Below are 26,943 nucleotides of genomic sequence, written 5' to 3' on the forward strand. Positions count from 1 at the left end.
GCCCTTTAAGTCCCCGTTCAAGAAATTATTAAATTTTATTAGCCAGATAACTTACAACCAACTATTACTGCCCAGCCAAATGAAAAAAAAATACACAACAAAACACAAACACACACACACACACACACACACACACACACACACACACAATGCCAGCAAATGTTTTACAACTAAACAAAAGTCAGGAAGCGTGTAATTAAAACTGTACCTTTATTGTATTGTAAAGAGTTTCACTGTGACATGGAAAATATTTAAAGGAGAAGGCTGTTTAGCTAATTTGTCTGCAAGTGAACTGCTTCGTGGAGAACTACCCTAAATTAACTGGAAGGCCACCCACCGAGCGAACCTCATAAAGGGCCATGGCTGCTCAGCTTGGTTTTGTGTAACCGTTCAATAATTACTAGATAAATGCATAACTAAAAGCTCTATTACGCTAATAATTTGTACTGAGATAGACGTGGAGAACACCCTGCTGGGTTAATTTGTCATCCCCACAGCAAACTTCTAAAGAGGGCTCTTCTGCAGTGGTATCATGTTAATATGTTGTCCCAAAGAAGACAGGTTAGAGCAGTAAAACCAATTGGCTTCTTAATCCCTTAAAGAGGCACAATGCCCCCAGGATGAGAGCCAGAGAGAATAGGGTGATTAACCATGTGGACCTACATTTAAACTCTTCTTGACAAAAGAAGCTGCTGTCCCTTGTAATCCCCCCCTTCTTTCTCTCTCTCTCTCTCTCTCTCTCTCTCTCTCTCTCTCTCTCTCACACACACACACACACACACACACACACACACACACACCATAGACCCACCTATGCATACCCTATGAAGGCAGTGGTTCTGTACAAGGTTTCTTAGAAGTCCTCTTATTGATAAGACTTTTGGATATCACTTGTACTATAAATCACATAATCAGATAAATCTCTAGAAGTTTCTTTTTTCCTGATTTAGCTTCATATAATGTTGAGTCCATGTTTAGACTCAATCTTTATTTTCCTTTTTTGGGATAGAAAAAATCCATCGTAGACTTGTATTCTCCTCTTTATGCGGAATGTTTTCTTCTATCACACACAGACACAGAGACACACAAAATTGCTGTTTTAAATATGAAGCTCACATTTAAGCTTCAGTGCAGGGTTTTCAACCTTTCCTATTGACAGAACCATAAATCATGTTAAAGTTAAGTGAATTACTGTAGCATGGAACTGTAGCTCTAACAATGTTTATGTAGTATCAGCTTATCATCCATGTAGACAAAGGGGGGTAAGCACTGATACCCAAAATGGGAATGTGCACTCCTATTAATGTGGTTGCAATAGCATGAGAGTCACCCATTTCCTGCTGTATCCTTTGTATTGTTGAAACTGGTGCATTTAACCACGTGCATGGAGTGTTTTTAAAATGTCTATTTCTGCAGTAAATTTACATTTGTCATTTGCTATTTCTTCATATTCAGTGGTGGTTACTCCCCCTGCCCCAGACAATTCCTTTTTCTTATGTGCAGACATCTGTGAGGAACATCAGCATTGCCAGGTTGTACGACAGTACGAAGGGACCTAGGCACAGAAAATTCTGAAAGGAAATAAACCATTTGACTCTGAAAAATAATTCAGATGGGTGCCGCAGAGTGTGGTGAAGGAGCATAGGCTGAATACAATGCAAAGGCTGGCCAGCCACTTGGGATCTGTGGAAGCTTGGGCACGTCACCCTCTCTTGACCTTTGTTTTCCCACCTGTACAAACGAAGGCTTTACTGGGAGAAGGCAGTGAACTGACATGTGGAAAGGGCTTGGTACATAGTAGGTATGTTACTAAATGTCAATTACCTATCAAATTGCATGCCCTGTGTTACTAAATGTTCACTATCAGATTCCCCTGTCCACATATCGTTACTTGCTTTTTTGCATGTGGTTCTCTTGAAAGGATGCTCACTTCCTTTATTCCTCACTCCCCATCCCTAGTTCTCTCTTTCCACTTGCACTCGTGGGTCCAGAAGGAGTGTGTGCTTTTCCTCTCCTGGGGGAGCCACATATACCTACAGAAGGAGATGTGAGCCAGACAGGTTACCTTATCCCATCACTCTTGTTTGGCTAAGAGAACAGGGGGATCTCCCCAGTGGGGCAAGTGGCCTGTCTCCCATGACAGGTAGCCCTTTGGCCGTGGTGGAGACTTCTCTTTGACACGTCTTCGTTCAGGTATAGCTCTTGCTAAAGGGATAAGCACCTTTGTCATTTACGAGGGTCTGCTGTTTATAAGAATCAATTCAGCAAATAATTCTTGAGCACTTACCATCTGCCAGGCACGGTGCTGGGTCCTAATGAACAAACCAGATGAGGCAGTCCTGCCCCTCCAATCTAGCAGAACAGACAGACATTAAACAAATAATTATCACTGTGATGAGATTAATTATTGGAGTGTGCAAGAAAGGGATAATAAAACATAGGTATATAAAGGATTTGTGGAGATTTTGATTTATTTGGGTCAGTTTGTGTGGGTCCCTTCTATTGGCATGCAGTATGAACTTAGAAAACCTTGTCATCCTTGAGGGATTTTTCTAGGTCTTCTTGAATATGAGTTGTTGAGTGACTACATACCCAGTAATGAACACACACTGTTAATAAGGACTCTTTCAAGTGAAATATTCTTACAGGTGAAAGAAACCAAACCAAATTGCTGAATCATTCCTCCATTCCCTCAAAAGAACATCATAGATTGGTGCACTTAACTGAAAAGTCTAGGGAAGGGGTGGGCAAACTTTTTGACTCGAGGGCCACAATGGGTTCTTAAACTGGACCGGAGGGCCGGAACAAAAGCATGGATGGAGTGTTTGTGTGAACTAATATAAATTCAAAGTAAACATCATTACATAAAAGGGTACGGTCTTTTTTTTTTAGTTTTATTCATTTCAAATGGGCCGGATCCGGCCCGCGGGCCGTAGTTTGCCCACGGCTGGTCTAGGGGGTATGGCATCAGGTAGAGCTGAATCCAGATGCTCCAGTGATGCCTTCAGAAATCTGTGTATCTCTTTCTCTCTCACAGCTCTCCTGCCTCTGTGTGAGCTCCCCAATTAAGTTAAGGCTCCTGCGATTGTGGCACTAAGGATGTGATCAGCTCCAGGTGCAATTCCTACCAATTTAACAATCCCAGGGAAAGAAAACAGCTTTCACGATGTAGATGGAGGAAAGATCCTACTCCTGGATTCTTATGGCTCTGATCAGCTGGTTTGGGTCATTTGCTCACTTGAAAAACAATCCTTATACTTAGAAGGTAATGGGGCTTATTGGTGTAGCCTCGATTACATGCCCATATGTTAGCCAGGGGGTAGGGGTAAATCTATCACAACCACACAGACTGAGGATGAGGGAAGGATAGTTACCCAAAGAAACATCAGAGCTCTATTTCCAGGAAAATGAGCGAAGGACTGCTGGACAGGCAAAACTAATAGCTGTCCACAGCAGGAGGTCAGGGCAAAGCTGTCCTGAGTGCTTGACAATGGGCTCAGCTCACACACTAGCCAGGTGACAGATTTTGAAGAGCACAGGTAAAATCCAGGCTGAGTCCACACCATCGACCTCCATTTGTCTTACATCATCACATTGCATTGTATGACTCTGGTTACTTTTCATATATCTTCATTTATTCTAAAAAACAATTCTAAGAATGAAAAATAAACCAGGGTCTAGCATACTGTCTGGAACATAGTAAATTCTCAACATATTCTGTTTAAGTGAGTGAGCCCACTATGTACTTGGCACCTCCATACACTACTTCTAATCCTTAGAAGACAATTTTTAATTTGTGCTGTTTTACCCAGTTTACCACAAGCAATTGCAGGCTTGGAAATGTTAAGTAACTTTTCCAGATGAACATAGGGAATGATTGATTTCAAACCCAGAATAACTGAGCTCTAAACCCATTCAAGACATAATTTTCATTTTGCGGTAGAGAATGCTAAGGAGCATACGAGGCTGACACAGTTAGTTGATACTCAACCTGAGATAAAAACTTGATCCCCTGTGTAAAATACAGCATGGAGAATATAATCAGTAATCTATATATGTAAAAGGCTAATATGCTAAGTGTCCATCTGGGTAATGACATCATGTAGCAATACCTGGTTTAGTCTCCCTAGCGACTAGCCTCTTGCAGTTTCTTCAGCCCAGGAACATGACTTGCTTTATAGCCAGGTGGAAACATTTTACACTGTAACCAAATATCTGTGAAGCATTTTTCTGTGCCTCATCTCATTTGATCCTCACAGAAGTCCTGGAGTAGGTAGGTAGGAGACTCGGTGGAATCCTATTTTCTTTTCATTAGCCAGAAAACAGATTTAGAAAGCTTAGAAACTTGACCCGACTGAAAAGAAGTAAGAAATGGTGGACCTTGAAAATGACTTCAGGTTTTCTCACTGCACAGAATATAGTCAAACACTGCTGCAGTTAAATATTTTACCGTTTGTTCTCCCTGCATGATCTACAATAATAATCTGCTTCGTGTTGATATTTATTGCTGTGTTGCTGACAATTACCTGAAAGAGAAGTTGGGGTGCTTTACTGGGCTGGAAAAAGTTTAGCTAAAAGTTTAGCAAGTTTATTCTATCTATATATAAAAGGCTAAGTTTACTTGTGCTTGCGTGATACATATAAAGCTTTCGCTGGCGCCAATCACACGTGTGTGTTTAGATCTGTTATTGTCGATCATGAATTTGGTTGACACTTCTATTATAGAGAAAGGGTGAATAGCGATATTAAAATATTTCTTCTAATTAATTTCCTTTCAATGTGCATGAATTCATACACCAGGCCACTAGTATTGTAATAACTGTGTGGTGCCAGGTGGGTACTATAACTTACATAGTGATATAAATGTCTAATCACTATGTTGTACACCTGAAACTAATATAATATTGTATGTCAACTGTAATTGGAAATTTAAATAAATTAAATTAAATTTTTTAAAAGGCAACTTGATCCCCTAATTTCAAACACTGGACTGATTTTTCTCATCCTTCCTCCCCTCATGAGAAATCTACCAACAGAGGGAACAAACCCTTAAATCCTATGGGTTGAATCCAGGAAGCTATTTCTAATTCAGGAGGATACTTTGAAAGTAACCTATGCATTAGCAATCTCATGGTGCAGAAAGGGGGCGTACAGGACAGTGTGAGCCTGAGGATTTGGTGGGTGGGCGGGGGGAGTGCTGCAAGTCAGCCTGGCTTTGTGTGTTTGTCCCAGGGTTTTTGTTTGTTTATTTGCTTGTTTTTTCCTTTTTGGTTTTTAATGTCAGCAAAGTATGCAGAGATCTCAGGTTCCAGCACTTGGCAATCCTCCAAGAGGCTGCAGTGCCTCCTCAGGCTTCACTTGTGAAATTCCCCTGCAGGACTGCAGTCTGTGATCCAGTGCACTTCCCACAGGATTCCCTGCCTGGTTCTGCTGACCCCTGTGATCACCCAGTCTATGGGGCTTGGGGTTTTTAATGTTTTGGTTTGTTTTTTATTCTTCATCTCTTACTCATAGTATAGCTTGCATATTGTGTAAACGCTCAGGTTCCCTCCATGGAACTGGAGGCTTGCAAACTTTCCTATTAAACAGTCACTCTTCGTGTCTCCAGGAATCGCAGCTGCTGTGTGGTATGTGAACGCCTTTCGCGTCAGCCACCACGGTGGCTTGGGCAGTTAGTGCCCGAACATGGTCAATTCAGAGAGGAGGTCCTATCAGGATCCAGAGCTGGGGTTCTCTCCCACACCTTGAACGAGCACCCGTGGGATTTTTTAAACTCTAAATATTACAGCCCTCCTGAAACCAAGGTATCTTAGAGACTGAGACTCATATATACCCTAGAACTTAATATACCAGAAACAGTTTAAAAATAATTTCTTTTCAAAGACACATGCTCCCTTGCTTCAGATTTTTTTTGGATTTTAGTGCTATTCCTATGCATCAGTTGTACTGAATTATTGGCAGGTGTCATGCCAGAGACTGAGTTCTCTATGCCACTGGAATGTGAAGCCAGGTAAGTTGAGCTTCAGTGGTGCAGCTCAGACTCCTCATTTTGCAGGTGAGAGAACTGGAGGAGAGAGAATTTGCCAATATTTATAAGCCAGATTGTGGCAGAAACAAAACTAAACCCAAGTCCTTTTGTCTAAGTAGAAAATGTTCCTAAAAGTACCCCAGATCTTCCAAAAAACTTTTTTTAGGGTTCAGTATGTATTATATCTCTGATAAGTAACTCCCAATAACTAACATGGTGGGCCTTTCAAGGGAAATGATGGAGATTTCCATTCTGTCTGGATTTGGGGAAGCCATGGGAGGCCATGCTCAGAAATGGGTTAGGTTGGAAGTATGCCAGGTAGCAGGGGCCTACGTGGTGAGAGAGTCAGTGTGGATGCTCAAGGATTAGAGATTTATGTGAAAAATAGAGTCTATAAAGGGAGACAACCCCATAGTTCTACTTTTCTACATTAAATGTCAGAGTCTAATATTTAAGCAAAGGTAGGGATTCAAAATATATTTGGTCAAAAATAACCTATATTGTTCTGTGACTGTTAGATCAAGGTTATTGCTATTGTTGCTTTGGTTACACATTTTGTTGTTTATGGTATTTTCTTTTCAAGATCCTCATGTCATAGCTGTACCAATAGTACATACTTTAATCAATATTTATGTTTTCATTTATCTAAAACACAGGTAGGCAACAGCTACCTCCTACTCCTACTTACCATTTCTTTCCTCCTGTGTGTTCTGCAACCAGAACAGGTCCTAGCATGTAAAAGCAAATTCCAATTTATTCATTTCCCATCCTCGTCACTATCTATAAGTGTATTGCCAATAAAAGAAGGTATTTATTGATTATTTAACCATATAGTCAGGAACTATACCATATGCTTTACATACATTGTCTCATTTAATCCTCTTAATAAATCTGAGGCATTATTTGCTCTATTATACAAATAGCAAAATTGAGTCATAGAGAAGTTCAGAAACTTGAAGCATAGCTGGTAGGTAAGTGATAGAGCTAGAATTTAGCCAAGTCTATCTGACTGCAAAGCCCATGTCCTCATATTATACCACTCTGCCTTTCTGACTCATATGCTTTAATTGAAATGATACACACACACACACACACACACACACACACACACACAGGTATGGGAAACCAGCACAGACCAAGGCATGTTAAATAACCATGAAGAGGGATAATCAAAGAGCTATAGTGATGGGGAAGTGGGTGAAGGTAGTCAAAAGTTACAAACTCCCAATAAAGACAAAAGAAAAGCGACCATGGGTGGTCAGTGGAGATACAGAAGGCAAGCAGATTGCCTTGGGAAGCTTCAAAAGCGTGAGGCTGTAGGGACAAGGACACAGAATGGTAGGCAAGAGGGGAAAGGAGCAGTGATTGTCAGTTGCTCAGCTCACAAGAAGCTCACAGCAGGTGTTTGGAAAGAGAACAGGAATTAAATGGGTCTGCACCAGGGGCCAGCAAATCGGCCCACAAATCAAATCTCATTCTCTGCCTGTTTTTGAAAATAAATTTTATTAGAATACAGTCACATTCACTTGCTTATGTAAAATCTATGGCTGCTTCTGCCCTTAAAACCCCTCCGCAGCGAGTTGAGTAATTGCAACAGATACCATGAGGCCTGCAAAGCCTAAACTATTTACTCTCTGGCCTTTACAGAAAATGTTTGCCAACCCTGGTATAGACCATAAGCCAGGTTATTTGAACAAGAAAGTCCTTTAAGTAGCTCAAATTGATCTCAATAAAAATTTTAAAAGACCTTGGGGTCTCGGTCTCTCTCTCTCTCTCTCTCTCTCTCTCTCTCTCTCTTTTCTCAAAAGACATTGTAATTTGATCTCCACCCTTAATGCAAATGGAATAGAATATATCAACCGTCTTGGAAATTTATTGTAGCATAAAGTTACTTTGCCTGGTAGCAATAATATAAAAATACTCGTGTTTTCCAAGTCATGGTGCAATGTCACATATTTCCCTCATTTGACACAGCCAGGTCCTTTCACATGCATCTCGGTGATGTTAACTGTATGTCCTCTATGCTTTGAAAGCCTTCACTTGCATAGAATCAAAGGTTTGTTATTTAGAAAAGGTTCTGCCTCCTAAGGTTTTGAAACCCATTGCCAATTCCTCTTTCCTTGTCTCTCTGTTAAAATAAATCCCATAACTTCAAACTTCTAGGCTTTCATACATGGCAGGTCTGGCTCATGCATGATTTATAAATGATAGCTATGGACCATTAAGATAGATTTCTCAGCTTTAGGTAGGCTATAATGGAGTTATATATTGTGATTTTGAATTTCTGAAGAAACAAAGTACATAGTAGTTGACAACCCAAACAATTGGAGTTCCATTTGCCCTTATGGAAGGCTTTTTTTAGGTATGGTTTTTTTCTTCCACCTTCTTCTCCTGTTAGAGCTCTGCCCTATTACAGTCTTTACTTCTAAATATAAGTAGTCAGGAGTTCTCACTGCCACCTTTTGTTCTATGGCAATGCTTATTTTTGTCTGAAGAACATCCTCCTGCAGAAGGTAGATGAGTCTTTTTTTGTAACAGTGCTAACAGAGAGAAGCAGTGTGGCCACTCACCTGTTGTCTTCATTAATGGTGAGACTGAAGTTTTGCAGTTGCCAAGATGTAGGATTGGTCATTCCTTTCTGGGCGGGGGGGGGGGAGGAAGAAGGTCTTGCATAGCACTGCCTTAAGAGCACACCGCACCTGAAGGGGGATTAGATTTTATTGTTTGTGCCACTCCCTGGAGAGCTTTTCTCTAGAGCTGCCCATAGCTCGGAGACCAGGATTTAAGGGCCGGTGCCAGGAAGCAAATGCTAACATGAGAAGAATCCGAGTCTCTGTTTAATCTGTGAGAATCTGCAACAGTTCACAGACAAGAAGGAAAGATATTAAGACAATGCCAGGGTTAAATAGAAGAACATATTTCAACCTGTGAAATTTCAGTTTGAGGAAAAATATGGGAGGGTTATTATAATTCTTAGAGGTTGAGTTTGGGCAGAACTGCTGAAAATTGTAAGGAAGGATTGCTTTTTATCTCTTTTTCTTCCCTAAAACATAGAGTGAAATACAAGGTTCCAAACCCATCTGGCCACACCTCCATGACATCATCTTCTTCCAGCTAGAATGTGTCTAAAGGCACCTATAACCTCCATGTAGTGGATTCTCACACTAAGAATCACTTGTTGGATCATAGAAGTCTCTCAGCATAAAATAGTATAGTAATGACCTTGTCCTTCTCCTTCCCCAGTTCTAATTTAAAAGAGGAAGCATTTTTAAGTTAAATAAATATATATATTAAATTATATTACATTTTAAAATTATCTCTTCAAAACTAAAACCCAGAGAGAACTTTAAAGAATTGAATGGTAGGGGTGTGTAAACAAGTAAACTAACCTGCCTGACCTGCTTTCTTTTTGTACTAAGTATCCAGTCATATGATCATTTTGTAATAAATAACTGAGCCCTACACCCTTTGGGAAATTCTGGTTCTCTGTTCTTTAATTGTGGTAACTTTGTTCAGAATATGTAGGCAGTGACATTCCAGCCAAGAAACCTGATCTAATTTTCTTCCTTCCCATCTTATTTGTATTCTCTGTGAAAAGCCCAAGCAGTTGCTTTAAATAAGTCTGGCCTGTGGTTAAAGTTTAAACCAGGAGTGAGATCCATCCAGAGGGGCGTGTTTCTGACACTCTGCCGCTCCTGGCCTAGGGGACCGAGAGTATTAGACCCCAGAAGCAGCCAATTTTGTAGTGCCTTTTAATACACAAAATTGTATTAACATCAACATGGATACAGATGGATGCACTGCAATAAACTGTAACCACTTGAGAAAAGCCTTTATTGACTTTCAAGTAAATAATGCACATTTTAAAGGCTCTAAATATGCATTTACATAATGTGCTATAATTTTTTATTGTGTCAACTGCTCACACACACACATCCATAAGAGATGTTTTTCTCCATCAAAATTTTGGACTCACACCATTCTTTGTGCATTGCATTATCACCATGCCAGATTCCTAGTGCTAGTTCCTCTTTTATAGGGCCTGGTCTGACAATCTCAAAATACATTTAATGAATTTTACTAATTGACCTATTGGTTGATCCATTCATTTAACCCCATTGATACCTTCTAAAAATAATTTTAGACTATTTAGACAAAAACTTAGGGACATTAAATACATCTAACTCAATATTAAAGAGAGAAAACAAGAAATGGGAAAGAAGAAAAACCAAATTGACACCATGTTGAAATGTTAAGTCTGCACTTTAGAGCAATGCAGGAACCTTATGGCTCTCATTGTTCAGAAGCGTAGCAGGTTATCCAGAAAAATAGCATATATTCATCACATTTAACAGATCTTTGCAATGTCTGCAACACAACTATTTTCTATTTGAAGAAATTAAAGGTCGGGGTCTTGAATGATTTATGTCCAGTCCTACAGTGAACTGTGGCTGAGCCCGAAAGTCTGAGACATGAGAAAGTAGGGGTTGTGAAGGATGACCCTTTGAAATGCACACTCAGCAATTGTCTAATTTGAAACTACAGGCTAAGTGATTTCCTGGTATTAATTAGGAATTAATTGATCCCTATAAGTCAGTCATTGTAGAATTAACTCCAAATAGTACCATGTATTCTCAGGTTTGGGTTCAAATAAATTCTATGCCACAAGAAAAAAGTGAATAAATTGTTTTATGTAAAATAAAACCAAGAAGCTAAGGTCTAAATTTAAGTTGATCATGGTTTTCTTTTACATATTTAACAACGACACAAAGAAGGTGAGGAGGTTTATTAACAGGTAAGGGAGGAATTACAAGATCCTGTCAAATTGTTTCCTCTATCAAGTTCCTTTAACGTTGATCTGTCCAGTCTTTGCTCCAGTGAATATTTTCTGCTGGGCATCATTCTCTGTTGGCCACCACGATTTCATGATCTAACAATCATTTGTCACTTTTTATTGAGCACCTGAAGCAGTGCCACTTTATTATTAAGGTCTGCCTCCCAGGGGCTCTTGACAATGGAGTAGCCACTATTGTCATTGACATGCTACAGAAGTTGAGTATATCATTTTGTTATGCTCAGTACATCCCCAGCCTCCTTGGGGAAATGCCACATTCTATCCCTAACTAAAAACTATTTAGTCAAATGTAGGGCACTGGGTCAAAGTTTCTTGCTACCAGCAAGGAAGAACATACCATATCAGATGGAAAAAGAAAATTCCTTTGGTTCTTTAAAGCCAGTAGCACAATTGGCAGACTAAAAGATGACCAGAACTAATTAACTTTTTAGCTTGTGGGTTTTAATTCAGAAACCATATGGCTCCCAACATTGATCATACATTATGTGAAGTCCTAAGTTTGATCAGTTTGTCTATAAGCTCCCTGGATTTTTGGCAGGTGAAAAAAAAAACACCAAAGTTTTAAGTCCATATTTATTTACATGGTGATTTTATTCATTTCTGTACCACTCATGTATTCAAACATTCATGGTACCTTCAACAGATACTTATTGGGTGCCAGACAGTTTCTGGGGATATGACAGTGAATCATTAAATGGATGGAAAAACTATTTACTAAAATGAAGAAGACTGGGAGAAGAGCAAGTCTGAGGGGTGGAAGGTGACAAGAATTCTGGTTTGAATAGGTTATGTTCAAGATGCCCTCAATTGTATGATTGAAGACAAAAATTTGTGTTGGCTCAATGTTGTATCCCAAGTCCAAAGTCGGAGCCTGTGAATACTCACTGGCTAGATTAAAGGTTGCATGAATGAAAGGGTCCCATCAAGTCATCTACAAGATCTGAACTGGACTGTTGTCACTACTCCAAACCATCTTTCAACTCTTTAAAAACTACATATGTCATTCTGAATCTCAAAATCCTAACCATCTCAATTATTATTCAGAAAATGCCCCAATCCTAAAGATATCCCCGCTAGGAGCAAAGAACCCACATCCAGGGGTTCTTAGGGATGCATCCTTTCTTATAGTCCTTGGCTGTGCCAATATGGAGTGGTGGAAGGCGTGGCCTATCTTGCTTAGGTTTCACTTCAATTTTATGAGTTCTTCTCAGTATTAGGAAAATTACATTCTCCAAAAATCTGGGTATTCCTCTGTTTTCTCTTTGCAGGAGCTCCTTGAATTTAAATAAAAATAAGAAAAGATAAAAACTCTTATCTGCATTTACTTGGGATCTGTTTCTTGGCCCTCATTGAGAAATGTGAGCTGCTGTCCTGGCATTACTTGCTTTGAGTATCTTCAGCCCTCTCCATGGGCTGCCCTTACCTGCAGCAGATTTTATTGATCACCCTTCCAATTGAAGGACAGCAGTGCTCTCAGAAAAAGTATTCAGCACCTCACATACGCTTTTTAATCTAATGCAAGCTTCTTTCTGTGCCAGTGAGATTTAGCAGGGTTCTAATATAAGAGATAATAGTTTTCAGAGTCTTTTATCAGTTCTTATGAGCAGAGGGCCAACAGCTTAGCAGGGTCACTGGCTACTCAGCCTGTGGGTCCCCTTGCTCTAACATTATGCATTTTCGAGTTTGGCTTTAGATAGGAAAAAAAAGAAAAGATGACAAAAAACCTTCCATGTAAAGTGAGGCACCCAAATTGCACAGGTTCATTAAGTGATCATTTACTACATACTTCAAAAAATTTCATCCTGAATTGGTCCCTAGAAATTTCCTTGAAAGGGGTATAAGAGCTTTAACAATGAATTATTGTCTATGGATAGCTCAGCATGAAAGGGGATCCATATGTGCACACTAGAATTTGTCATATGTAATGTCAGTTAAATCAGGTCTAATCTACCAAATACATTTTTTATTGCTTGCTTCATTAAAAGAGCTCTTAAGGTAATGAATAATCTTCAGCTTCACCAAGGATTATTAATGCCTTTATAACTCATGTCCACTGAAAATAGAAAGACAGGTTGAAACTCTACCCTCATCTAATCTCCATGTTTGTCTTAGAGCCTTAAGGAAGAAAGTCTGTCAGACCTTTCCAGTGTTAAACTCGGTCACATGAGCTATGCCATGAATTGGGTCAGGAGAAGAATTTTTTTTTAAAACAAGTTGAATCGGTTTAAAAGCTGTGGCAAAGCATATCTTTTCTCATCTTAACTGTGACGTTTTCTTTCCCACCAGCAAGTCCACATGCAACACCATCGACTCTTCATTTTCCGACATCACCCATTATCCAGCAGCCTGGGCCTTACTTCTCACACCCGGCCATTCGCTATCACCCTCAGGAGACGCTGAAAGAGTTTGTCCAACTTGTCTGCCCTGATGCTGGTCAGCAGGCTGGACAGGTGGGGTTCCTCAATGTAAGGAAACCTCTTTTTTTTTCTAATTTCTTTAGAAATATTAACCGAATGTAAAAATAACAAGGGGAGACCTTATGACCATGTGACATTGTGCTCTAATGTTGTGCTGACTGACTGCAGACAAATGTCATATTTATTCTAGATTGTGGGAAAGTTAACTTACCCTAAGAGTGATTGGCCAGGGTTTAAAAACAGTGTTTGTGTTAAGTTCGCAACTGTCAAGTTTACGGATATAAATCATCTCGAGGGTGAACTCTGTAACCTTCGAAGGTCCGTGGGCTGATAATTCCACCTCATGCATACTAACCCTAGGGCTCACTGAGTTAGCAAAATAGAAAGACCAAATAATTTTAAATAATGGTTTGGGGTGGTAGGGAGAGCTAGGGGGCAGAGGGGACACAGATGTTTCAGATCAACTAAGTTGATATTTTTTAAAAATACAGTCTTCTAACACTTTAGATCAAGTTGACCAGTACTTGAACTCAAGATGCTAGAAGTACAGTTTATTATGGTTTGTTATTTCTGCAAGTAGTTATCTTTCCCACTTATCTTTGTATAAAGCTGAACAGGATTCAGTAGTTTCAAATGAATGTTTTTATTTATTTTTTTCTCAAACCAAACAATCACAGTTTGAAATAGTATTCCAAATGTAAAAGTAATTTTTAAAAATCACGAATTTTATTTCAGCTAGGGAACTACATGTTTACAATGGATAGCTGTATCCCAAGGCCAATAATAAGACTAATGACTAGTAAATAATGACCAGCATAAAGCTGAATGTGATTTCCCTTTTCTCCTAGTAACTGCACATGAAGCCACAGATTTGCCGTAATTATTATTGCCTGGTTTAAAGTGTTATATCACACTGCCCTACCACTGATTTTCTTCCCTTGCAGAAACACCTGATTCTGCATATCTGAGACAGAATAGGCAGCTTTGACTAATGTCTGGTGATGTGTTAGCAGATACATTTCTGTCTAGACAACAAATCAATATGGTGCCTTTCTTCTTTTTGCTTGTGTATTCATTTGCTTGGCTCATTCTAAAGAGTTCACTTATGGACTTTTAGCCCACTCAGAAATAACACACAGGCAAGTTTGTTGGCAAGAAAGCATAGCATTCTGATCGTCAGACGAGATAGTCTTTGAGGAGCAATTCTAAATATCTAAGTGAATGTCGATGAGGGAGTGAAACTGCCTCTGCAGAATCATTAAGCTTAAGCTTAAAAGCTAGGACAACAGCATCTCTTTCAACTGAATTTTGATTCGGGTCTGGAGCCTAAATATGAGCTGTTATTGCCAGTCGAAGAGTGTCACTGAAGTCTGGAGTCAGAAAGGCCACCTGGGAAACCATGAAAAAGCTGAAGTGATCACCAGTATCAAGCATCTGACCTTTACATTGCTAACTTTTTTTAATAGTCTTGACACCATCCTATATAACTGTCAAATGCCCAGTTTTGCATTTTGATCCACATTTTATAGGCTATGAGGCAGTTCTCTTCATGGGACCATTTGGAAAAACTTAAAAATAAAATGGATTTTATTGCTTTCTTCAGAGGGAAATGTTCTTTTGTTAAAGAGCTGTTATTTGATTGTTCTAACATCAGGCAGCTAAATAAATATGACTCTTCATGGCATATGCTTATATCATTTAAATCAAAATTAGAAGTGATTTTTTTTCATAGCAGAATTTTGACAGCTGAATTTTAAAGTTTCTGTGCCTGATGTTATACAATATGTGTAGAAATATTTAATGTTCACTTAACATATTTATTAAATGTTATATAATATCAACTTTGAGAAGTGGAAATAAAATATTTTTTATCTCAAATGCACATTTAGGCAACTTTACTATATCTATATAAATAGACAGAATACTTCTGCAATCTATAAACACTTATATATTAAATAAATATTTAATAATCATGAGCATGATGACAAAGATAGGAGTTAATACAGAATTGAAACATTCCAAGCAAAAGTTGGCAGGTCATTTTACAGAACCGGATGCAAAGAAGGTTAACGTAATTCAAAAAGTAAATTTAGGATGCACTGAGCATGTATACCTAAGACTATGCTTTTGTGGAATGCCTTAAGAACAACCCAGCAACCCATATGCTCTTATGGAAGAATTCAAGCAGCTAGAATACTTAGTAATTTACATAAATGCTGCCTAATGAATCTTTTGTTTTAAGAAGCAGCTAATGGTTCATGTCTGTTTCTTCTCTTTCTTGTGTGTGTTTTGTTTTGTTTCCACCCTTGTAGCCCAATGGGAGTAGCCAAGGCAAAGTGCACAACCCATTCCTTCCCACCCCAATGTTGCCACCGCCGCCGCCACCACCAATGGCCAGGCCTGTGCCTCTGCCGGTGCCAGACACAAAGCCTCCAACCACGTCAACAGAAGGAGGTGCAGCCTCCCCCACCTCACCAAGTAAGTATGGCTGAGACAAGGCGTCGGTCACTGATGAGGCTCTGTGCACTTGGATCCACACCTAAGCTTAGTCTGTCTCTGCATAGACTCTAGTGATAGTCACAGATCCCCAACAATGGTCAGAGCATGAGTTTGCAGAACCAAGACCAGATCAACGTGAACACCACTCTAGGGTACTACCAACTACTCCAAATGTGGAAATGATTGGGTATTTGGGTGAATAAAATGGTATAACCACATTCCCAGGACTGAAAGAAAGTTATGAACTATTAAATTTTGCATCTCATTTATGTGGCTTTGAATGCTACCCTCATGATTGTCAAACAGAATCGACTTGAATGAATCTTTATTAGCAAAAAATTTCCTCATACTTCTGTACAGCCCTGCCTTCCAGTGACTTACAGTCCCAGAGAAATGCACTTGATGAGTGTGAAGGTTAAACACCTCACACATCAAATGGGAAAAAAAGTTTAGACCAAAGTAGCGATGCAAAGATATGTACATTAAACATTCACCAAAAGTAAGAGCCTGGCAAAAGAGATCTGATGAGCTAGTGGTCATGGCAGTTGGTTGGCGAGGCTGGGAAGGGGGAGGAGATAAAAGGTAGAAGTGGATGGAAAGAGAAAAGAACACTTCCTTCTTCTCTGAATCATCTGGGACGTGTGGTCAGACAATATAGAATTTCAAAACCTTTTTGGATTATATGGATTGTTATTTGAAGAATTAGAAAGAGAACAGTTCTCCTGATATTTTAGAGATCACAAGAGGATAGAACACACAAAGTTGATTTTTATTAGTACCCGGAACAATGACAAAAAATAATGATGGCTGGAAGCATAGTTTCAGATGATGGATGGACTGCCTAATCTTGACAAAGGGTGTGATGAGCACCTTCCCTAAAGCTTTACAGAGGGATTGGAGTGTGTAGGAAAGGTTAGGAACTGTGACAGTGACCCTAAGAAGAGATCTTCAAAGGTGGTGAGACTGGACACAAGGAATCTACTGAGGAAACTATTAGAGTAGACCAGGAAAGAAGTGTTAAGATCAAGAACTTGAGCAGTAGTTATAGAAGCTGAATGGAGGAAAGCTCGAGGGGGGTGTTTAGTAGACATGAGCTTTGGGATTGGGCTACCACTTAGATGAGTATAGTGAAGGATGAGTCAGGCCTCTCAGCTTCCTTACCTGTCAGTGTTGGTATTGTTTGCAGGTGGGAAAGTGCCAAAGAGGAGAAATGATCCTCTGTTGATACTGTGTTCATTAGATTTAATTCTGGGGATACTGAATCAAAATGTCTAGAGTCCCTCATGGACATGTGTTTGAGAGTAAGCTTTGGGTTATCTAGTACTTATTCAGTTTGATAATACATGCAGAAGTGCATGGCATTGAGCATGGATTCTGGTTTTACAGAAAAATGTTGAGGGTCCAGGGATAATTTTGGGGAGACTTACTTCTCTTGGTAAAAAGTTGTTCAACACTTTCAGCAAAGGAGAAAGAGGGAGAATAATGACATAGGAAGCAAACTAGGCTTGGTTTTGGTCTATAGATCTCAGAAGCTCAGCTTAGAAAGAAGCTTCTGAGAAGCAGAGGCTCATAGGTGTGTCCTGCTTATTGAATATTAATGTAAAATTTTTAAACAGTTCATAGAAATAACTACCCCAAACTATTAAAATCTAGTCGCTGGGGATATTGGCTTACAGATTGGCAGCCACATGCCTCTGTGTCCCACTTTTCTGTTCCACTTTTCCCTGCCTACACAGGACAATGACACAGTCCTTTAAAACCCTTGTAGTAATATTCTACCTATTCTATATAAACATATCCTCACTTCTACTCTCAATTCAATGTTTCATGCATTCATTGTGTATTATCTAGTAATGGGGCTGGGACTTTTCTGAGTCCCTGCAGAAGAGCAGAAATACCATGTGCAGGTATTGAAGTCCAGAGGATAGGGGCTCAAATCCCCACCTTCCAAATTATTAGTTTCTCCTTGAATCACAGTTTTCTCATCTGTAAGATGTGGTTGACAGTACCTACCTGGCAGGATTGTATGAAATCAGCCATGATAAGCACCACTGCCAAATCAATTGGAGCATTTTATTATCAGTGGAAGGCTACAGACTGGGTAATGGTGAAATATGTCTTTAGAATGTGTAGAAGCTACTCAACACTTAAATCAGGTGCATGCCTTTTTGAGTCCACAGTTCTGGACTCCAGTCCTTGAATTGAATCAAATGCCTTATATAAGAAGATAACCTGTCATCCTCTCATGCCCAGCCTCAAAATGCCAATCTATAAGCCAATATCCCCAGTGACTAGATTTTAATAGAGTTTGGGGGTGGTTATTTCTCTGACTTGTTTAAAAATTCATTTCATATAGTTACATGTTTATAGGAACAGTGTTTAAAAGTTGTGAGAGAAGGGAGACTATCTAGAGAGAGGCCTAAAGTTTGATATAGGTAATTTTATACTTACTTTTTGAATCATAGGCTTCTAGAAATGTAGACAAAACAAAATGTTCTATTGATGACATAGAAAGGTTTTTATCATCATAGATTTAGCCCTTTATTTCTGGGCTTTCCTGGGGTTTGCTGAATTCACAACAAGGTGTGGTTTTGCAGCTACATATCGCTTACTATCTTCTCCCTTATCAATACGACAGTGATAGTGTGGGAGGCCTGTCATTTAGCATAGGAGAAACCTCTCCAATTAAAAATCTCAACACCTACTGGTCCACGTTGAGAAGGGGTTTAAGGACCCCCACAAAACATCCTCTTCTATACCCTGATTTCTGAACCAATTGATAAATAAAATACAAGAAAAAATGAGATGGAAGACCAGGCTGTAACCTCTAGAATTAGAGAATATAGTTTATAACTCTGAGCAAATGTGCTTCCGAATTACACAGACAAATCTACCCATCACTGGAAGTGCTGGACCATTGCAGGCCTTGCTACATAGGATCTGCCCTCCATGTAGAGATGATGGCTATGTGCTTCCTGCCAGCACCTGTCTCCCTATGTGAGAGAGGCAAGGAAGCGGGTGGGACAGTTCAGTTTCTACTTCCAATCTATACAATGAGTGAGGGAGTGGAGAGGGACCACGGTATAAGCAAGGGAAGAAATAGTAGGCATTAAGTAGCCCCCACCTCCTCTAACATTTGTCTTTGATGTCTACCTTCCTTCATTCAGCCTTCAAATAGTGGACACTTGTCATGTGCCAATAACTGAGTTAACTGCTTGGGATACAGAGACAGTTAATCCCATTCTAAAGAAATATGGGATTTACAGAGGGAAACTGCTGGTAAACGGATGGTTCTCATGGGCAACATGGGACAAAGGCAGGCATGGGTGCTACAGGAGGACTTGGGAGAGGGCGTTTGGTCCAGGTGCAGGGCCTGAGGTAAAGGTGTTTTTGGAGGGGGTGACTACTAAGTCATTTAGTAGGGATAACATTCTGGTGTTTTACATCTGAGAGAGAAGACAGAACTATTCTTCAGAAACCAGTTTGTGGATTGGGATGTGTCTAAAATTGGATTACTACTGGATAAAAATTGAGGGCAAATATAGTTTCATAAATGATGTACCTTCTTAGAAATTAAAACCACAGGATGGTTGGATCCTGTTTATCTTTATCAGTGTATTAGAGCTCAACTTTAGGCAGAAGAAACATCATGACAGGATATTAAGTACAGATGTTCAATGCCAATAGTATGTCTACATTTGATTTTCAAGTAAAAAGAGCTTAAAGGTAAAAGTAGGAAATCATGCCCAGGGTCTCCTGTATTACCAACTTTTCTGGGCCTCGACTCCCTTACCTGTTAATGGGAATAACACTAACTGCTCCAGCCACTCTCCCAGGCTGAGTGTCAGGATGAACTGGGGAGACAGATGTGCTGTGCTGTAGACAGTTAAAAGTCCAAGGCATCATTTCAATATCCTCTTATAATGAAATACAAATGGATGCCAGCCTAAAGCATGTATTTTTAAACTAATCAGTTGCCTCTGGCACCAGTACTCAACTTTGCAACTGTGGCCAGAAAGACAGGGTAAGGCAGATTTGGGGGAAAATCTGCCTATGAAATAAATACATTATAATGGGGGGAAATCCTTACCTGTGCCCTAAAAAAAAAGAAGAAGAAGAGTAAGGGTGCCAGTAACAGTTCTGCTCTCTCTCTCAAGGAAAGCTATTGTACTGTTGATTTGTTTGGAGAAGGATTGATGTACTATGCCGGACCTCTTTAGGATACCATGACAAATAGAAGGGATAACCTGTAGAGTAATTCCCAATGGGTGTGTTTTAATCCTGCTGACTAATTACCTTTGTGGGTTTTAATACCCAGTGAGAGGATGTCAGTGCTTTCATTCATTTAGTAAATAGTTATCATTGACCATCAACTACATGCCAAGCAGTGTTCTAGGTGCTATGATTCAGCAGGAAATGAAAGAGATAAAAATCCCTGATTGTATGGAGCTTTTTATTTTAGAGAGAGAGGACAGAAAACAAAATAGTAAATAAAATAGGTAGGAATGATGTCAGATGGTGATATGTTAGTGCTACATAGGAAAATAAAGCAGAAGGAAGGAGTAGTGGGGGTGGGATACAGCTATAAGCAGGGTGGTAGGAGAAAGCCTGTCTGAGCAGGGAAATTTGAACGGACCTCACAGGAATGAGAGGGTGAGCCATGAACTATAGGGAGAGTTTTCCAAACAGAAGGAACAGCCAGTGCAGCCTGGGACAGCCCAGAGGCCAGAGTGGTGAGAACAAAGTGAGGGATGGGTGAAAGAGGAGGAGGAGGAGAGGTCAGAGAGCTCAGTGGATGAGTTTGGGAGCTCGGAGGACAAATAATGTAAGTTCTTATAGGCCATTGTAAGGACTTTGGCAATTGCTGTGAGTTAGATGGGAATAGCAGAATGAGACTACCTAGGTTTTAATAGAAACACTTTGAAGGCTTTGTTAGAAATTGATTGCAGGGGGTAAGAATTAAAGCAGGGGGACCAGTTAAGAGGCTGCCTAGGTTTTTTTTTTTTTCAGTAAATATGAGTGTCTTCTACATGACAGCCACTATTCTAGGCACAGGGGATGCAAAGGTGAACAAAACAGACAGCACCCTTCCTTTGTGGAGCTTGCATTCTTGAGGGATGGGACAACCAATAATTATAAGTAAATACAATAGAGGAAACAAACACGAGGAGCAGGTGGCACCCTGTTGCAATAATCCAGGCAAGAGTTGCTAATGACCTGCACCAATGTAGGGGCTGCAGGGGTGGAGAGAAAGATTTTAAAGGTGAAGCTGATAGAATTTACTGGCACATTAGATATAAGTTGAGAAAAGAAAACTAGAGAAATCAGCAGTAACTCCTGAGGTTTCTGACCTGAGCAACTGGAAAGATGGAGTTGCCATGAACTGAGATGAGAAAATGGCAGGAAGGCAGTTCTGGGTGAGGGGTGGGAATCAAATTTGGTTTGACCATGATTGAGATGCCTATTAGGTATCTTCCTGGTGAAATGAATTATATTAACATCCTGCCTGTTGCAGCTCTTTGCAGTTTACTGAGTTTTTCCATATGCATCATCTCATTAATTGGTAAGGGACTCCTTTCAAACATATAATACAATGAATGAGAACAACAGCTCAAGAATGGAAGAAATCTCTCATTACATCTGGGTCTATTTGTGGTATGATCATTCAAAATTCACTGTTCTTTTTCTTAATTGTATTGTAAGATCCAGTTTTTATATTGGTTGACACCAACATCACATTATAAAAATGGACTTTTCTAGAAAAGAAATTGAAAATTGGCATCATAGCCTGGAACTACAATGGAAAGAAAAAACACTTTTGAATCATGAAGGAAGATATAGCATTAATATTTTCCTTTTTAAAATTAATTAGGAACACAAAAATTCAATTTTAAAAAATGCATAAACTTTTTAGTCCATGACTTCTTAGCCATGAACTTTTGATTTTTTTAAACTAGAATTTTATTAAAATAGAAACATGTAATAAGTTTCCTTTATCACTTATTTTTATATCTCTGATGAATGAATACGAATCTGTTAACTAAGAATATAACAATAATCTCTGACTGGAATGGAAATTTTCTAGTATAATAATTAACATATGTTCAATGCTTTTTTGGTTGCAAAGCTCTTTTACACATATACTTTCTTTCGTTCAGCTTCCTGAGACTCCTATGAGGTCAGGATTTTATAGATAAGGGAATTGAGATTACCATAGAAAGTGGAGGTTACTTTCCCAAGATTGTGCTTCCTTGTAGCTTGGAAGGGACTCAAACACAGACCTTGCCAGCTCTTTTTACTTTCTCATACTGTAACTAAACTAAGTACAAAGCAATGTGACAAGATTTCTGGTTACCTAGGAGCCAGATCTACCTGCTCATCTCTGAAGTTAATAACAGTAAAGTATTGAGCTTTTACTAATAGTCAAGCACTTTAAAAATGTTTTCATATGTATTCTCTTGTTTGAAACTTCACAGTAAGTCTATGAAATAAATACTTTAAAATGTAAATACCTTAATTGAGAAAGACAAGGAGAGAGAGAGATAAGATAACTTTCTCAAGATCACTCAGACAGGTGTAGCCACATCATGATTCACACCCAGCCATGATTCATATCCAGCCACCTTGAACCTGTAGTTCATACTCTTGGCTACAGCATCCTATGAGTATGTTTGCTTTAGCCCAAAGTTTCCATTTGTTAGCAGTGAAACTCTATGAGAGAAATATAGAGGCAGATGTTAGTGGTCATTTATACTTTAGTATGAATTGGTTTCTGTTGCTGAGAGTAATTCTTATTATTAGAGAAAGAAAGAGAGCAGAAAATTTGGAAGGAGATAAAACAGTAACAGCAAAGAGGTGAAAAAGAGGAGATGCTAGCGGAGGCAGATTTCCTTTATTCTTCAGGATTGTTGGACTGAAAGTTAGTTCAACCTCTTCAGAGGACAATTTAGTTTTTCATATATATATACGTAAATTTTAAATGTAAGCCATGCATATCGTAGGATATGTAAGCAAAGACATATCTCAAGTATTCATTGCAACATTGATTTTAATAAAAGATTGGTAGTACCTACATATTCACCAATATTACATATATATATATTAGGAACCTTTTAAAAATAAAGAGATGGTCTATATGAATTCATGGCATAATCTTTGAATTATATTAAGTCAGTGCTAAGAAGTGTGTATAGAATACTGCTGTAGAGTGGGGATATATATACACACTTGATTGTGTGTCAGAGGACAGAAACTTGTTTGTTGAGGGATAGCTCTTTGATACTTAGTCAATGAGGATCAAAGATATTATTAAATTTTAAATCATACATAGTGATTTTTTGATTTTTTAAAATATTTGTCTAATCACTACAGTGCCCAAAATTCACACATGTGGTAGTGGGTAAGGAGTGGGTCCATAAAATCCTATAAAAGCCTTGACAATTTTTTATACACCTAGATTTTAACTACACTAACCTGAGCTTTGAGTATGATAGCAAAAATGTGTGCTGTTTCTGGTAAAGAGTCTAGATAGTCTCACAGATAGTCTAGAATTTAGTACAAAGTTAGCATTTTCATTCTCAGTAGCCATTATTTGGTCACAAATGTACTATATTAAATCACAATTTTTCATAAATACTTTTGCAGAGTATTTCTTCCAGTGCACAATCCAAATTTTTAATGTTTAAATTTGCACAGGATAAAGAAAAATAATTATTGAAAATCGGGCACTTTGATAGGTATTTCCTTATGCATTTACCTGAGTTGCATTTGATTATTATTTTAAATCTGCAAAATTAGAATTGTCAGCCCTCTTTTAAAAAAGAGGAAACTTTAACTAAACCAGCATTCAGACTCAGGTCTGTTAGACTCCTGAGCCCAGTGGTTTCTACACTCCCAGGGCACATACTGTTTTAAGATGAGCTATCGTACACCTTTCCTCTGAAAATCCTAAGACACTCTATAAAGAATAAAAACTCCTGGGTACATTTAATAGGATGAAAAACAGAGGAACAAAAACAGGAGAAAGGAGAGTAAGAGATGAACATTATAAAGGAGTGAGGAAAAAAGAGCAGACAATGGAGGATCGCATCGTTAGGGTATCTTAACCCATTCAAGACTTGATTTGGTCTCAGCGTTTTTTGGTCTCAGCGTTTTACTTTTTCAGATAACAAATAAGTTTTAAGATTTCCTTTATAAAGGTAATATACAGCAGGGTTGGAAACATGAAAAATATATATTCTCCCCAAGTTTTTTAGTGCATGTTATATGTATATTTGTGTATGCATACACACACATATATAAGATGATGGTGACCTACTGAATATAACATTTTATGCTATTTTTATTAATTACCATTTTATACCTTTTCTTATTCATAAAAGGTTAGGAAATGTGATTCTGAATAATTTTTACCTATTCCTACTATAGGACATTAACTTTTGTATTAGCCTGTGAGGTATGTGCCAGCATGTGCTGGATGCTGCATGTGGAGAAGCTCAGAGAGGGAAACTGGGTGGCCAAGATCACATTTCTAGGGAGAGACCGAATGGATTGAATCCAGGATTTTCTGGTTCTAAAACTTATTTTCTATTGACTACATTGCACTACTGCAAAAAGAAAAATATTATTTGGGGTTTTCAGGTTCCACTTGTGTTTATTTTACTTAAGATTAAAAATTACTGGAAGGTATTTAAAAATCACCCATAAGATCACTCTTTAGAGGTAATTATTTTCTGTATATATTTTAAACATAATCATGATAGGTGTGTGCATATATGTATGTGTGTATACATTTTATTTTATAAACTTGTGATAATCATTATTTTAAAACATTTTTTATTGATTTCAGGGAGGGAGAGAGAGATAGAAACATCAATGATGAAAGAAAATCATTGACTATCTGCCTCCTGCACACCCCCCACTAGGGATCAAGCCCGCAAACCGGGCATGTGCCCTTACTAGGAATCGAACCATGACCTCCTGGTTCATAGGTTCATACTCAACCACTGAGCCACACTAACTGGGTTTAAAACATTTTTAACAGCTGCAAAATATTTCAACATATGGATGAAGCTTTACTTTGTAACTTGGTTCCAGTTTGTTGCTCTTATAAGTAATGCTGTAATGAATATCTTGCAGCACAAATTTTATCTGTACTTTTAAGTATTTATTGAGGATAAAGTCCCAGAAGTGGGTTTCCAGAGTTACACTGCCTTTCCCGAGGCTACGGATTCTTTCAAAAGAGAGCAATCCAATATATTGATCTAAGTTTCTCTTTTTTAGTAAACCCCAGCTGAATCCAGGGTTTATTTTCTGTGGCTATTTAATATGACTTTCACCTGTGCTTACCCATATACATTGTTGCTTCTGATCAATACATGTGTTCTATCAATTGAACAAAACACAGTATACATAAAAAAATAAATGAGTTATAGAATTTGGATTAGCCATCAGATATAAATTTAAGTGACCTGAAACAAGACTGTATTCTTAACCTTTAAAATTATTATGTATAAAAAACCCTTAAACCTTTGAGTAGACTGGGTACAGGAAGAACTCATTGTAAAGTGCCTCTTTATGACACAGATTTTGGTAGCATAAGGTCAAAGTGCCACCAGTTTACAAGTTGCTCAGATCCTCTTATCTCCGTCTGCACACATGAATTGTCTTGTGCCTTCCTTTCTGCGTGTGTTACCCCAAATCATGATGTTGCTTGAACCCCTACCTCCCTCTAAGGATCCTTAATATATGTAGAAATTCCAGCAGAGCAAGGCCATCTGGCTGAATTGATTCTCATCATGATTTTTGTGAACTACTGGCACATTAGACATGTCATGTAAATAGTTACTATCCATGTTAAGTAATGCTAATATATTAAAGTTAGAATTCAGGAAGATAGCTCATGGGTATGTTGTTCTTTAATAATTTACTGGTGATAAGTAGGCTTTAATTTCTTGCCCTGAGGGCTACCTTTTTGTTGGTGGTGGTGGTAACTTGTTTGTAGAGATAAAAGATTTGCAGGGATTATAGAATGAGGTAACTGACTGCACAGATGTGATCAAAATAATGGAAATTCAGTGTGGTTATCTCCTAGATTTCAAACATCTGGATGTTAACTACATCTATTCCATCACATGGGAATTTCTAAGTCTCTGAGGACTGGGGCATGTGTAACACAGGCTGTGCTCCCTTGGCTGTATAATGATATTAATAATGCTAACTCGGCCCCGTAAACTTGTCAGTACCAATAGGTTTCTCTGAAGGAAGAAACTCCGATATTCTCCAGCGTTTCTTTTGTGACCTTGCAAGAAATAGTGCAGTTGAAGTTCCTCAGTGAGGTCCACGGCAGTGACTTTCATTTAGAAATCAGCCAATTTATTTTCTTACAGTTTCTGCATTTTTTTTAGATAAGGATGTTTTCTCATAGGGCTTTTTTTGTTTGTTTTTTAAAGAACACCATAGTGCATTAAGAGAAGATTCTAGAAATTATTTTTGTTAGGTATTTAGTCATCTCACTGTTGCAGTTTGCAGCTGAATGCTGCCTCACCCACTCTCAGGTGTCCCTGGTGAACATTTACTGCAATTGCCATTTGAACACAGGGATCTGTCCAAGTCTGCATTCCTAAACTTGGTTTGATTACTTCTGTCTAATAACTAGCACATTCCTGGGAAGGTAGGAGAATCCCAGTAAGTCTATTGGAGTGCAATTGAATGTTTGACTACTTATTTTTAGAGGGAAATTCCCCACATGTGAATATGTCTGAATTACTGAAAACAAGGGAACATGTGAGGGCATACTGATATTTGAGATATAAAGGGGAAAGGTTTAGAGTAGTAAGACGACTAGTTGTCTTAGGGTGTTTAGAATGAAAATTTGTGTCTTTGGTTATTATAGAAATTATTTCTTCTCTTAAAAGAAAAATAAATTCAAAAGACTTTTCCACCCTCCATGTTCAAGCAGGTCTCTGATCCTTAAATTGTTATCTTCCCTTACTGCATGGCAAAATGTAATTTGCAACGTCTCCCCTTTTTTTCCTTTCCCTCCACGATTGATGCCTCCGATTCCCACTTCTGCTCCTTTGCTTGTGCTGCTTCCTCTGTGACCGCTAATCCATCCGAACCTGTCAGCCAACGCATCTTTTCCA

The 26,943-nt window shown here is 38.7% G+C and overlaps 1 protein-coding gene across 9 annotated transcripts in view; it reads left to right on the forward strand.

Moving 5' to 3' along the window:
• The window catches only part of NFIA (nuclear factor I A), a 369,193-nt gene that overhangs the window by 297,904 nt on the left and 44,346 nt on the right, over window positions 1-26,943 (forward strand). For all 9 annotated transcript variants that reach the window (XM_014456716.2, XM_023754653.1, XM_023754654.1 and 6 more), the window contains 2 exons: window positions 13,170-13,348; window positions 15,613-15,778. In XM_014456716.2, the coding sequence (XP_014312202.1) occupies window positions 13,170-13,348; window positions 15,613-15,778 (345 nt within the window). The remainder of the gene's footprint in view (window positions 1-13,169; window positions 13,349-15,612; window positions 15,779-26,943) is intronic.

Source organism: Myotis lucifugus, unplaced genomic scaffold (genome assembly GCF_000147115.1).
Source record: "Myotis lucifugus unplaced genomic scaffold, Myoluc2.0 scaffold_63, whole genome shotgun sequence".
NCBI lineage: Eukaryota > Metazoa > Chordata > Mammalia > Chiroptera > Vespertilionidae > Myotis > Myotis lucifugus.